The sequence below is a fragment of the Dichomitus squalens genome, assembly GCF_000275845.1.
Source record: "Dichomitus squalens LYAD-421 SS1 unplaced genomic scaffold DICSQscaffold_21, whole genome shotgun sequence".
In the NCBI taxonomy this organism is placed as follows: domain Eukaryota; kingdom Fungi; phylum Basidiomycota; class Agaricomycetes; order Polyporales; family Polyporaceae; genus Dichomitus; species Dichomitus squalens.
The window spans coordinates 339,223-351,693 of NW_006766903.1; the positions used below are offsets into that span (position 1 = coordinate 339,223).

A 12,471-nucleotide genomic window follows, 5' to 3' on the forward strand; every position below is an offset into this window, starting at 1 on the left:
CGCTCCTCGCTGAACTCTCCTTCGCGCCGACCGAGGCCACGAAGCTCAACGCCGACAACAAGTCTGCTATCGAGTTGTCCAAAGACAATGTTCTGCACGCACGCACCAAGCACATCGATATCCGCCATCACTTCATTCGCGAATGCATCGCCGCCGAGACCATACGACTCGAATACTGTCCAACCGACATCAATTCCGCCGATCTTTTTACGAAGGCACTTGCACGGGATCGTTTTCAGGCCCTTCGCGCGCAACTCGGCATCCTCCCAGTAGCGAGTTGAGGGGGAGTGTTGTAGTACGGACCTCGCGGACCTTTATGTTGTTTGTTTGCCCTTTGTACCGTTGTTGCAGCGCTTGACGTGTCAGTCAAGCGCCTCCACGCTTTGCTGTCCTCCACCATGTATATATGTCACGCCTCTTCTTCGTTGCGAATCATCAGCTTCCCTGCTTCTCTCGATCACCCTCACGCTTGAACTCTAACATTCTTGGTATGGGTGAATCTACTCATCCACTGAAATGGTTGAATACACTACCTATACCCACGGTATGGTCTTAGCGCTGCAGTACCTTGTGCCTACATATCTGACCATCGACAATGTTCGATTTTCAGCGTGTATCTGGGGCACAGACGTCCAATTCACACCCAAGAAGGCTTGGCTCCTCGGGATTGCCGAAAGGAGAGGAATCTGGGTTGTCCACTTGTCAGCAACCTGTCCTTTCTCGAGGACGAGGACAGAGACCGTAGGGTCTTCGCTCAGCCGCGACGCGATGCCCCCGCGGTACCACCTATACCCTCCTAAACGAGCTTCCTAGATTTAACAGATTCCAGAAAGACGTACCTCCGACGACGATGTAGTTGTAGGTGAGTGCAGAATCATGATCTATGAGAGATGTCGTAGAAACACCCACATCGTGGATAGAGACTTCAGGCAATCCTGCCATCGAGGAGGGCCAGAGAGGACTGCGAAGCCCCAGTCGTCGCTGCTAGAGTCGTGTCGCGAGGAACAAGGCTAGCCGGCTAATTTTTGCGCCCGCAGAGCCAGGCGACATGGGAGATGGAGATCACGCAGAAGTACATGTTGCGTGAGAGCTCGGCGTAGGAAAGTGTTGTGAACAGTGAAGAGGGCGTTGACACAATGTCAACCGCCCCGATTCCGCTAAATGCAGCTTGACCGTCGAATAGCCCGTAGGCAAGTGCAGCACGAGTACTTCTTTGCAACGGCTTGAATGTGTGAACGTGATCATTGCGACTGGTAGCTATGTATCGATAGTGCGTAACATGCATCAGACAGGCACGTCTACGCAACTTCAGCAAGTCTTCCTGCTCCCCGTTTTTGTATCCTCATTCACCAACTGCTTTTCACCCTCATAGACAACGCCAGACGTCTGGAAGAGCCTCTCAAGCAGTACTTCCCAGGAGCTCGGGTGCCCCTACACCAGGTCCACGGTCCCAGCCTGTCTCACCATCTCGTCGTCGTCGCAGCCGAGTCGCAGCGCCATCACCGCGTTCGTGGTGAGGTGATAGGGTAGGCAAAAATTGCTGCGAAGTTAAGGGAGTTGTACCTCAGCGGAAGAGGTCATTAAAGCGCCTGTGCGGAGCGGGGAGTGACGCGAGATAAGCGAGGAGGTATGCTGCTCGCTACAAGAGACGTGACATGTCCGCAGAGAAAAAGATGGTGGCAACGACAGACGTAGCAGACCGTATTTCCCGAACATGTTGGATCACAGGGGCTGTTCTCGCTCAGGGAGACAACAACTTGTATATTTCGTCAGGGATGATGAATGGCATAGATTGGTTGCGGAATGGTCCAGGATGAAACCGAGGAGGTCGACAAGACTCCAGCTAGCAACGCCGGCGCCGAAGACGAGATAGGATGAGGCATAGCAGTAGGCGTGGATCGCATGCTCCCTGCCTAGCCAGGTGCCGAATGCGAGGGCGGCGACGACGACGATGACGTAGGATGAGACGTCCATCACACCTGTTCCTGTTGCGAGGTATGTCTGTGTCTGTTACTTTGCGCCAGTATAGATAGGTGCGGAGAGCGTACACTTCAAGTTGTGGTGAAGGACAAATTACATCCCCGACTCGTTCGCCTCGGGCCCTCCAGCCGCAATAGGTGTCCGGGACATAAGATTTTGTACTATGACAAGACTAACAGCGTGAGCGATCGCTGCGAGAGTAAGAGACAGGACATACAACATCACGTGGAGATTGTGTGTTCAGTTGACTTTGACTTTCCCACGAGGCGACGTAGCGCTTGAGGGCTGCAGCCGTCCTGGTCGTCTCCTTGCTCTTCCACCTCTTTCGTTTGCCACTCCCATGACTCCCCCTCCTGACGCAATCGTCGCACTCGTCCCCGCTTAACTGATCTTGTACCTTCTCTTTTGCACTTGCCTTCGTTCCACGTCACCTTGTTTGATAGCTTCGGCTTCAGTTTTGGAACTCTCCACGAGCGGTATGCACTGCATCTGTCGACGAGCGCGCAATAGGTATGCTTCCAATCCAATCACTATCGATCGCCCCCTCCCCTTGGTGCCGCCCACAATTCTCGTGTGACCGTTTCCTCTCTATCGTCTCCTTGGTCGATTGCAACGTGGGTTCGAGCCCCATATCACTAATTTGTCGTGACTTCCAGGCCTCGCATCTCGTGCGACGATCTTGCAATTCTGGTCACCACTGTACTGCATGGAACTCTGTATAGCCGGCGTGCTTTGCGCTTGCGCTTGTACCTATGCATGCCTCTTGCCCCGATCTGTGGGGATGCCCTGTCCGCCTGTCGCTTCTACATGTGAACGTTTTAGAGGAGTACGTCATGTGCCCACTCTTCCCGACTGGTGTTGGCGCTTGTACCGAATGGATGTTTGCTCTTCGCTCGCTCTGTCCTGAGAAACTGGTCTTTGCTGTCGCTGTGCATGATATATTTGATCTTGACGTGTGAAAGATATCTCCGCGCCTGGCGCAACATCATCTGAGGTACTTCGGCGTGACATGACTTTTGTTTGTGCGTACAAAGAGACGTCTTATCGTACTCTGCTACTCGCCTCCCCTACTTCCGAATCAGGTCCTGCACGCGTTGCAAGTCAGTCAAAGGTGCGTGTTGCGCTCTGTCCTCGTGTGCGGCCTGTTCCACGTCTGAGAAACGTTCGATCAGTGGGTGCATTGCATCTCCCTTCTCGACAGCCCGCGCATCATTGCGGTCGGCACCCGGCTCAAGGCCCATCCCAAATCTCAGCAATGGCGCCTCTCTAGGGTTCATCAAAGGGTTCCGGTGCGATGCTGTCAACCACGTCCTCACTCGCTTCCCCTTCCTAACTTCTTTCCGCTCTGCGACTGCCATCGAAGCTAGCCTGGGTTGTCTGCACTGTACCACCGCGTCAGCACGTTTCGATGCAGGAGCAGACGCCCGCTCCGCACTCCGGTATGTTCTCATGAAGTAGCAGTTGCATCTCAGTCCATCCCCATTCCCTCGAAGTTTTCACATAGCGCCTTTTGGGAGGCCGCCGAGGGTATCATCCAGGTTGCCGACCGCAAGGAAGGGCCGCTGGCATTATTTGTCACTTTCGTCGCCAGCATCCGTCATGGAAAGAATGCCCATGCCGCGGTGTCTGCCAATGACGGCGTTCCGACTTTGGCAGCCACGAACAATTAGGGCGTAAGCTTCTTGTCCTCTACGAGATTTGGAAGTTAACAGAATTGCGATATTATAGTATCCCTGATGTTATTGGAGGCTGGGCGATGTCGCGCAGACTTTTCCTTTGCGAGCCAGGCGGAAACAACAAGGTTTCTCCGGGCAGAATGAAAGTCACGGACATGTCTCCATCCGCTGCAGCTGTCTGTAAGCCCTCAATCTGAACCGAACGCATTCCGTGTGTAAAACCTTCGTCGCATCGTCTGCAGGGTGTTTGGGGATCCGGCGCCGTACCCCTATCAGGTTGCGCTGAACGGCTCGTCGTGCTGCTGCGAGCATTCTAGACTCGGGAATGTTGCCGTGCCGGAACGAGTTCTTCGGAGGCGTGTACGATAGAGAGGGCTGGGGCCTGCGGTACGTTCTTCATGGTTCGATATCCCTAATTCGTGCTCCATCCTGAGCTTCTGGCCCAATGCTGTCACCAGGTCGCGTCGAACAGGTCACCACGCGCATGGCAGAACCATCCCGTGAACCTGCGCTCAAAAGGGACCCTCGATGTGTGACCTACGGAAGACCATCTGCACATTGCCTAGGGTATAATGCGTGGGCTTGATGGCAGTCGTTCTAGCTCCTCAACCCGCCGGTAGTCCCGCTGAAAACTGGGACATAACGGTCCCTGAGGCGCTGCTCGTCGGCCGCCATCGATGCGTCCTGCGGGTGCTGTTTCGCCAAATCCGGGCTCGGCAACAAACATCACAACGTTTCGCAGGCAGGCCGACAATTGAGGACACTTCGCCGCTCGTCAGGTCTAGCGACACGCCCTCCTGCGTCACAGCCCGGCTGGGGCATGTGACATGTGTGGCGGCATCCTAGTTACTGTTCACCACATTTTCCAACGTCAATCTCTGACGCAACATGTGTTTCCGCGCAATCTCCATCTCCCATGGCGGCTGGCTCTGGAGGCTCGGAGATTGTACGTCTAGCCTTGTTCCTCGCGGCGGCACGAGTCCTTAGGCCTCACGACCCGGCTCTAGCAGCGACGACTCGGACTTCGCAGTTCTCTCTGGCCCTCCTCGATGGCAGGATTCCTTGAAGTTTCCATCCACGATGCGGGTGTTTCTAAAACGCTCATGAAAGAGGATCCTGCACCCACCTACGACTACATCGTCGTCGGAGGTACGTCTGTCCGCGCTCTACTACAATCAGGATGCTTATTCAGGAGAGTATAGGTGGTACCTTGGGAGCTGTGCTCGCGTCACGGCTGAGCGAGGACCCTACTGTCTCTGTCCTCGTCCTTGAGAAGGGACAGGTGGTTGACACGTGGATAACCCGGATCCCTCTCCTTTTTGCAAACCCGACAAGCAAAAACTTTGTGAGTGTGAGGTGGATGTCTGCACCTCAGACGCACGCTGATAATCGAACATTGCCGATGGTCAGAGGCGAAGTCCTCGGGGGGGTAGTCGCATCAACGGCGCTCTGTACACTCGAGGTTCGTCGTACGCGGCTCACGTCCTATACATCATCTGATGAAACTGGTAGGTACTCCGTACGACTACAATCGGTGGGAGGAGTTGGGCAACGTTGGGTGGGGATACAATGATCTCGAGCCGTATTAGGTCAAGTCCGAGAATACTCTGACCCATCCAGCGTCCCGATTTCGTGGGAAGGAAGGTAAGCATGCTGTGGTCGCAACGGTCTTATGTCAAAGCTCAGTACTGCTAGGTCCATGGAAGAACAAGAAGGCCGTCGATCCGTAACTAGTGACATCCTAGTACGTCTCCGGTTGACCATCTGTTGTGGACGTTCCTGACCTGAAGGCAGTATTGAGAAAGCCTTAGGGCGGGCAGGGATAGAGCGCATCGGAGACTTCAACAACCCTACGGCACCTGCAGCCTGTACCGGTCTCCTGGATGTTCAGGGATGTTGCCGTCGACTCTGGCGCTTATCGCCAGTCAACCTACCACACGTTCCTTCCTCCTCAGTTAGTTAGGGAGCGTCGAAGCCGGCTGAAGGTTTGTACGAGAGCTGTCGTTGGCCGCGTGCACCTTGAACAGTGTGAAAGCGGGGTCAGAGCCACTGGCGTCTTCTTCCAATCCATGAATCCAAAATACGCTGGCCAGGAGTATTTCGCAAGGGCACGCAGAGAGATAGTACTGTGTGCGGGCGCACTTGTTTCGCCTCAGATTCTCATGTTGAGGTACGCTCATGAAACCTCCTTCCCGTTCATGTGAGCTGTAAGAATCTCAACGTAACCACTATAGCGGCCTTGGACCGAAGGACTACTTGGTAGAAAAGGGTATAACCGTCGTCCACGACATGCCAGCTGTCGGGTCTCACTTGGTGCGCTGTTCAAGCTCAGGTCATACATCCTGGACTGACGAGGACTCCAGCAAGACCACTTAGCGATGCCAGTCGAGTTCACCACACCAAGCAGTGACTCCCTCCACTACCTACTCTCGAGCCCGTTGCAAGCAATTCTCGAGTTCCTCAAGTACCTCTTGATGGGTGTCGGCATTCTCTCCCATGCGTTCCAATACAACTCCACCTTCTTTCCTACCCGCCTACTGCGCGATGACCTCACGATCGATAAGGACGACCCACGCAACAACGACACTTCCGTACCGGACAATCGTCCTGATATCGAGTACATGCATATCCCAAATGACTGCATCGGTGTCCAGGCGCCAGGGAAGGGTGCTTACTCGTTCCTCGTGACGCTCATACGTCCCAAGTCCGAGGGTACCGTTCGCCTTGCGTCCACGGACCCTCGCACACCACCCGCAATCGACCTTGGGTATCTCACGGTACCTGAAGACTACGCTCCTCTTCGCGCAGGCGTGCGGTTGGCTCTCCGAGTCGCCGAAGACGTCCGGAACCAGGGCTACCTGTTCGGGAATCTCCACGTTCCGGAGGCCGATACGGACGAGGAGATTGACAGATTCATTCGCAAGAATCTCATATCATGCTATCATTACACCTCTACCTGCCGCATGGGCAACAAGACCCACGGTGCTCGTCCGAGTGTCGTCGACGCCAAGCTGAAGGTACATGGAGTTCAGGGTCTGCAGGCTTGTGACGCCTCGGTCTTTCCTGAGATCATTTGCTCCCATACGATGGCTCCCTCGGTCATGGTGGCGGAGAAGTGTGCGGATATGATCAAGGCTGAGTACAGGGAATGAGACTGTGTTGTGACATGTGGTAGTCCCGTAGTTATAGGTTGTTTGTGATGTTCTCGTCATTGCACTCATCGGAGCTAATAAACGCAGGCGATGAGTCATGTACTTGTACAGCTGGCTCTACGATGGAATCATGCCCATCATGTAGCAACGGAATGGCATCACTTCCTAGACACTCCTGCACCTGCGCCAGGATATATGATACGTGTTGGAAGCTCAGCGGAGAGAAGTCAGAAGCTCTCTGAGTTTAGCAAGGAAATGATCAAACGCCCCCTCAGGAAAATGCCTCAAAACGCCATACACGAACCTGAGTCATTGTACCTGTGCATTTTGTTGGCAGGACGAGAAACACATCGATGCCCTGCAAGATGTCAGAGCTTGGAGGGACTTCGGTAATTCTCGACACACCCCACAAGTCCTTGATAAGTAGATTAACGACCAGGTGGACGGGTCTCCTGTAGAAGTTCGTGGGGAAAGAAGATGATTCTACCGCGGAGCCGCGGGAGTCTATATATACATGTACTACATAAAGACTATTGTAATGTAGATCCGAGACAGAAAGTGTAGTGGCATTGGTGCCACCGTCAAGCGTTCGCAAAGCGTGCCCAAAGCAGTAAGGCAAATGCGTGGCCATACTCCAACATCTCCACCGTCCAGCACGGCTGGAAGCTGATTGTCCTCGCACCTAAGGGACCAGGAGAAGTTGATTTGCAACATGCAATTTGAGCCCCGTACGAGCTCGAGGGATCGGCCTGCACCACAAGCTGGAAGGAAGAAGGGCGAGATGCGCGGACCGCACCTGGAGAAGTTCGACGTATCTCGCCCTGATGCTGAACTATCAGGAGCCGGTCGGTGTCGCGACTGTAGGATTTTTGCACGACGCCGGGTGCCCTGAGATAACCAAATTACTGAGTAGTCACCGGACAAGGCCACAAACTGTCGTCCGGCAGGCATAGAAAAGCCAGGAAGGTCCCCGAGACACTGCGCCAATGAGCAACTAGAGACATCACTTAAGCGAACTTCCTCGTTCTAGCTAGTGTGGACGACGTGGGCTTTCAGCTGCAATTTACGGCCCGGCAGCGGCTTGGGCCACAAGATGATATCACTACTCGTTTCGTCAGACAATTAGTTGTCGGGCCAGGACAAACGACAGACTATGGTGCAGTTCACTTAAACGCCTCCACTTTTGTACGCTGTTAGGCGCCGTGTCATAAGTCCTCCAGATATTCATGATTTCGGTCAATTTTGTGTGAATTGCAAGGAATTGAACAGAGGAAGCGATCCCCAAAGGGGATTCTCGATAGGGTGAGAACTGGCAAAAATGGCCGTACCAGTTCTGCCACGGCACGTGATCTGGGCGTCTATATCCCCAAAGAGTAATTTTATGCTTATATAATACCATACCATCGCCTGTACGGATCGGCATCCTTGAACTTGGACCATGCATGGGAGGGTTCAGACACTATCGTGTCGTGGGATAACGGCTCTATGGAGGTTCCTTGGGCTTGCACTTCCATCTGTGCAGCCTGGTAAGTAACGACAACCGATTCGAGCATACTGCCAAGTCACGTGACACATAAGCGCGCGCTTAATCGCGTACAAAAGTGGAGGCGTTTAAGTGAACTGCACCATAGTGGGATGCGAGCCTGAGTATTGGCCACCTAGGGTACCGAGCAAACGTCCATACTTTTCAAATAGGTCTTCACCCTTTTGATCGCCCATCGTGAAGCCAGCTAGGAAATATGATTAAATGAAGACGAGCAAATGCACACCTTTGAACACGATGGGTAGTCGAACAGACTGGCTCTCCACCTGCTTGAGACCGACTAGACATGTGGGGCTTCGAGCGATCGCTCACTTTGTCGGGTCCACTGATAGAATTGCTCCAACTATCAGTGGCCAAGATCAGTTGTAGGCTTTTGGAAGAAGGCATGGACCGACGTGCAAAGAAGCCGACCAAAGTACATTGATCATCCTGTTCCATCAGAGAACGGCTCGGAGAGGATCGATAAGCATTCGCATGAGACTGAATCACATACATTGGTTGGCAAAGCAACTCAAAGATTCAATTCCATCCTGAATCACTGACATGATTTGTATGGCGACCGAGATCGTGCCCGATTGGGCCAAATTGGAGCAGGTGTATGGAAGGGCCCACTGGACAGGAAGATGACGACGTCTCGACCTGAGTGCGGGGGGGAAGAGAGGTAACGACTCACTCGGACACAGGTCATACATTCAGTGTATGAGCTCGCCCATATTCTAGACGCTGCCAGAGACGTACGATGAAGAGATTCGACAATGAGCTTGTGGTCATCGCAAAAACTCTGGGGACGCGACTTATCAGTGATGAAATCCGTGTGGGCGGGCGATCTCCCCGAGATTCGACGCGCACCCGGTCTCATCTCTTGGGCTCTACAGGAGGACCCTGTCGGATTCGGACGTGACGAGCTCCCTCTGGAATTTGGACGCTTGGTACGGATTATATGTCTTGTAGAGCTGCCGATTATGGATGTGGCCGGATTGGGTTGGGCGTGGAGCAAGCGGTACCGCGAGGGCATGGCATATGCACAAAACATGATCATGGGGAAGACGAGCTGCAAATTATATAGTTCCCGCTTGTATTACACTGCTGGGTCTGCCGAAGATTGTCTGCGCAGAAACCGATGTTGTCCACGCTTCGTCGCAGGTGAACGGCATGGACAGGAATCGGAAGAGGATCCGGATAGAGCTGAGGAGGTCAAGGAAACCGTATGTCGCGGGTCTGGCGTTGAACAGGATGTGACATGCATTCATGCTTGCAGTGAGCGAAGCGCCAACTTCCAGCGAGGAAAGGGTAGCTGTTTATTATTCATATGGGACACCGTCTCGTACACACTCTAACAATTGGATGCATAGACATGGTATCCGACGCTCTCTTTGGATGGTCTATAGGTCGCAGTACTCACTTGTCTAATGCCCTCCTCCAGAAGTCCAGCACCCTCCTCACCGACAACAAGGTCAACGTCTCCAGCCTCACGTCCTTCAGCAGCGCACTCGCAGAAGCATTTTCCTTGCATAAGGGCGAAAGCTTCGCCACATATTGATACAGCAAGGTGTAAAGCCTCATCCCGGGCCTTGGGCGCGACATGCCATGATGATTGTCACGTTCGCCTGCGGATCGCCGAAGTTGGATCCATTCAGTTTGCCATTTGCCGGGTAAGGGTAGACTATGTCAGCAGCCTGGACGTAAGGAGATGGCCGCGCGACTGGAGGAGAGTGGAGGAGAGGTGGACCGGAAATCTATGGCAGAATGCCGACGTCGACGCTGAAGAAATTGGAACAAACGCTGAGCTTCTGTGCAAGCCTGAGGCAGAGCGTTACGCACCCTTTACAGCGGTAAACACATGTACGAAGGCTCTAGCCAAGGATCCTGGGAGCCCAGAGGTCGAGCGGGCAAGCCAGGCAGTAATCGGAGGAGGTGGAGAGGATGAGGGAAGCGTGGCAGGCTCTGAATCCTTCCACAGGCGCTTGCCAGTCGTGGGAATGATCGGCCTCGGTTCGGCGTCCCGGCTATGTTTGTCCTCGCCTCCTCCGAGTCTGTGTTCTTTTCGTCAGTGTGACTAGATTTCGGAGTCAGCACTTGACTGCTTCAGGCACAACTCGTGATGCATCAGTTCATGAAGTGCGCTCCCTATACTGTCTCTATATGTCGCCCTCATCCCTGCGGTGCTCCTCTCGTCGGTGTGACCAGGGCCCAGAGTCACCAGGGTATACTACGCGACTTCAAGTTTGTGCCCTTATGACTGAGTCTATGCAACTCAAGCCATCCAGACCCCCCGTTTGGACTCCCCACGGCTGGTATGTACTTCGCCTTTGCTCTATTCTTGTGGATATGCAACCTTGCCGACGAGATGTGCATCATGTGCAACCCTCCTAGCCTCCATGCGTTGCCTGGTACCTAGTCTCGTGCTTCTCGTACCAATCTGCGGGGCACAATGGGCTGCCTGGTTGCCTGTACGAGTTGTAGGAGGATGCTCGACGTGACAGGATCGTGACTTTGCTATTGGACGACGACTTGAATGGGGAGCAGTATGTACCATAGTACGTGGTGGGTGAATTGATCTTGCTTGATCTTCCCTTGTTTCACTGCTGGCAACACTGGCCTCAGTCTGCGCAAATGATTTCCCAGTCGCGCGATGGCAAGATCGCCTACATGTCTGCAAACACCTTATGAGTCCATGCGCGTCACTCTTTTGCGACACGTCCAGGAGGAGTTCTACAGTGTGGTGCTGCGCCGGATCGACCGGTCGCCGCGTGAGATATCGCTACCAAGTTGACGATGGAAACCAACAGAACTGCTCTTCCAAAGTAGACCAATGACGAGCTGGAGAAGTCTCATTCTGCGCGTGTCTATCCGGGTAAGTTGCTGGTAGTGTGGCCGCATGATCACGGACAGGACTTCCTTTGTGAGACAGGCGCAGGCCTGCAGGCAGCGTCCATGTCAGCTGTCAACCCATGCACTTGGATCTGGTCTCGTGTCATCTATGGCTGCGAGAGCGATTCGTCTACGCCCAGTCGTCTGCGGCGCCCTGCACGCGCCGCTGCATGGCGCAGGTGGTTTTGGCGGCCAGTGCGGGATTCTCACTCTCCGCTATTCGTGATTGTTAGTTTCGACGTGCGACTTTGCCATGCACGTGGTGCTTGCCTCTTCCAAGGCGGTTGCGCCGCTCTTGTCTTTCTCGGACCCCCGGATTCCACCGTATAGCAACTTCAACTTACTGGCGATGCTACTGGTGAATGGTGTCCAAGGAGGCTTGAGGAAAGTGCCCGCGTATACCTCCGGTCCTCTTTGTCACGGTTGCGACTGCCTCGTTCAATACAACTTCCGTCGAGATAGTCCCTGTAAGAAGTCTTCGACTACTGTATTCACAGTGAGCTCTACGTGGTAGTCTCTTCCCATGTTTTGACATTGATCTCCGGTGATATGTGATGCGGGAGAATGTGTGATAGCCTTACTGTATGACCGGGGTCCTCATGAGGTGTCATGTTGGAAAGAGCAATCAATGAGTATGATGCGGGTGGCCCATCAGTAAACCGTGCATTGGCTTAATGGCTTAGCTGTCACAGTTTTCTCGTGCCACGTGACCTGGGGGTCATGTGAACCAGGACAGACGCTCACCTTGACCATGGACAACTCATATCGGAAAGTGGAGGGGCCAGGATCGAACCCCAGACCTCGTGATGGCCAGGAGCGCCCATCCTCACTCACTGGCAGGTGACTGATGTGACAGCAGGAGCGCTTACTCATTGGAAGGAGTCCGGACTCGGCACGACTCAGGTATTAGTCGTAAGGTCACCATGAGGCAGGTCAGAGGGTAGGACATGAGGCAGAGAACTCTGACCAAACGATGGTCAATAGGTACCTGGTCTGTGCACCGTTGTATTAGTATATATAGTAGGGAGTCTGAGGCAGGGAACCTCAGACTTGATCTTCTCGTCGATCCCCCATCTCCTCTGTAGGTAGCTAGCAGCCCTACCTTCTACTGCCCCTTCTAGTCTAGGGAATACACCTCTTCACATCTCTTGCTGTGTCACCTCGGGTTGCTTCGCTTCTCAGCACCAACCTCTGCACCAGTAAGCTTTGCCCTTGTTTGTTTCGGTGGCACAGCTCGTTGGCTGTGACA

General features: G+C 53.8%; 4 protein-coding genes across 4 annotated transcripts; 3 read left to right on the plus strand and 1 right to left on the minus strand.

Annotated features, from left to right (window-relative positions):
- Positions 1 to 3,510: 3,510 nt before the first annotated feature.
- DICSQDRAFT_137623 (uncharacterized protein) lies at positions 3,511 to 4,169 on the minus strand. Its single transcript, XM_007366933.1, has 3 exons — positions 4,115 to 4,169; positions 3,899 to 4,043; positions 3,511 to 3,836 (listed from the first exon to the last, which is right to left on the minus strand). Exons 2-3 carry the CDS (start codon positions 3,966 to 3,968, stop codon positions 3,703 to 3,705), a joined length of 204 nt encoding a protein of 67 aa, XP_007366995.1. The 5' UTR covers positions 3,969 to 4,043; positions 4,115 to 4,169; the 3' UTR covers positions 3,511 to 3,702.
- Positions 4,170 to 4,572: 403 nt separating this feature from the next.
- DICSQDRAFT_171273 (FAD/NAD(P)-binding domain-containing protein) lies at positions 4,573 to 5,245 on the plus strand (the record flags this gene model as incomplete). Its single annotated transcript, XM_007366934.1, has 5 exons — positions 4,573 to 4,602; positions 4,664 to 4,805; positions 4,859 to 5,001; positions 5,067 to 5,118; positions 5,169 to 5,245. The coding sequence occupies 5 exons, from the start codon at positions 4,573 to 4,575 to the stop codon at positions 5,243 to 5,245; spliced, it is 444 nt and encodes a 147-aa protein (XP_007366996.1).
- A 700-nt stretch (positions 5,246 to 5,945) lies between these two features.
- DICSQDRAFT_171274 (uncharacterized protein) lies at positions 5,946 to 6,808 on the plus strand (the record flags this gene model as incomplete). The annotated part of the gene is made up of 2 exons (XM_007366935.1): positions 5,946 to 5,969; positions 6,020 to 6,808. 2 exons carry the CDS (start codon positions 5,946 to 5,948, stop codon positions 6,806 to 6,808), a joined length of 813 nt encoding a protein of 270 aa, XP_007366997.1.
- Positions 6,809 to 9,106: 2,298 nt separating this feature from the next.
- On the plus strand, positions 9,107 to 11,736 carry DICSQDRAFT_127809 (uncharacterized protein; the record flags this gene model as incomplete). The annotated part of the gene is made up of 9 exons (XM_007366936.1): positions 9,107 to 9,608; positions 9,740 to 9,804; positions 9,989 to 10,361; positions 10,462 to 10,645; positions 10,835 to 10,888; positions 10,977 to 11,101; positions 11,141 to 11,205; positions 11,244 to 11,450; positions 11,503 to 11,736. The coding sequence occupies 9 exons, from the start codon at positions 9,107 to 9,109 to the stop codon at positions 11,734 to 11,736; spliced, it is 1,809 nt and encodes a 602-aa protein (XP_007366998.1).
- Between the last annotated feature and the right edge of the window lie 735 nt (positions 11,737 to 12,471).

Excerpts from the sequence above, each read along its gene's own strand:
- DICSQDRAFT_137623 (XM_007366933.1), bottom strand. The coding sequence starts at position 3,968 with ATGCTCGCAGCAGCACGACGAGCCGTTCAGCGCAACCTGATAGGGGTA. Across the intron at positions 3,837-3,898 it reads GCGCCGGATCCCCAAACACC|AGACAGCTGCAGCGGATGGA; the intron begins CTGCAGACGATG and ends TTGAGGGCTTAC.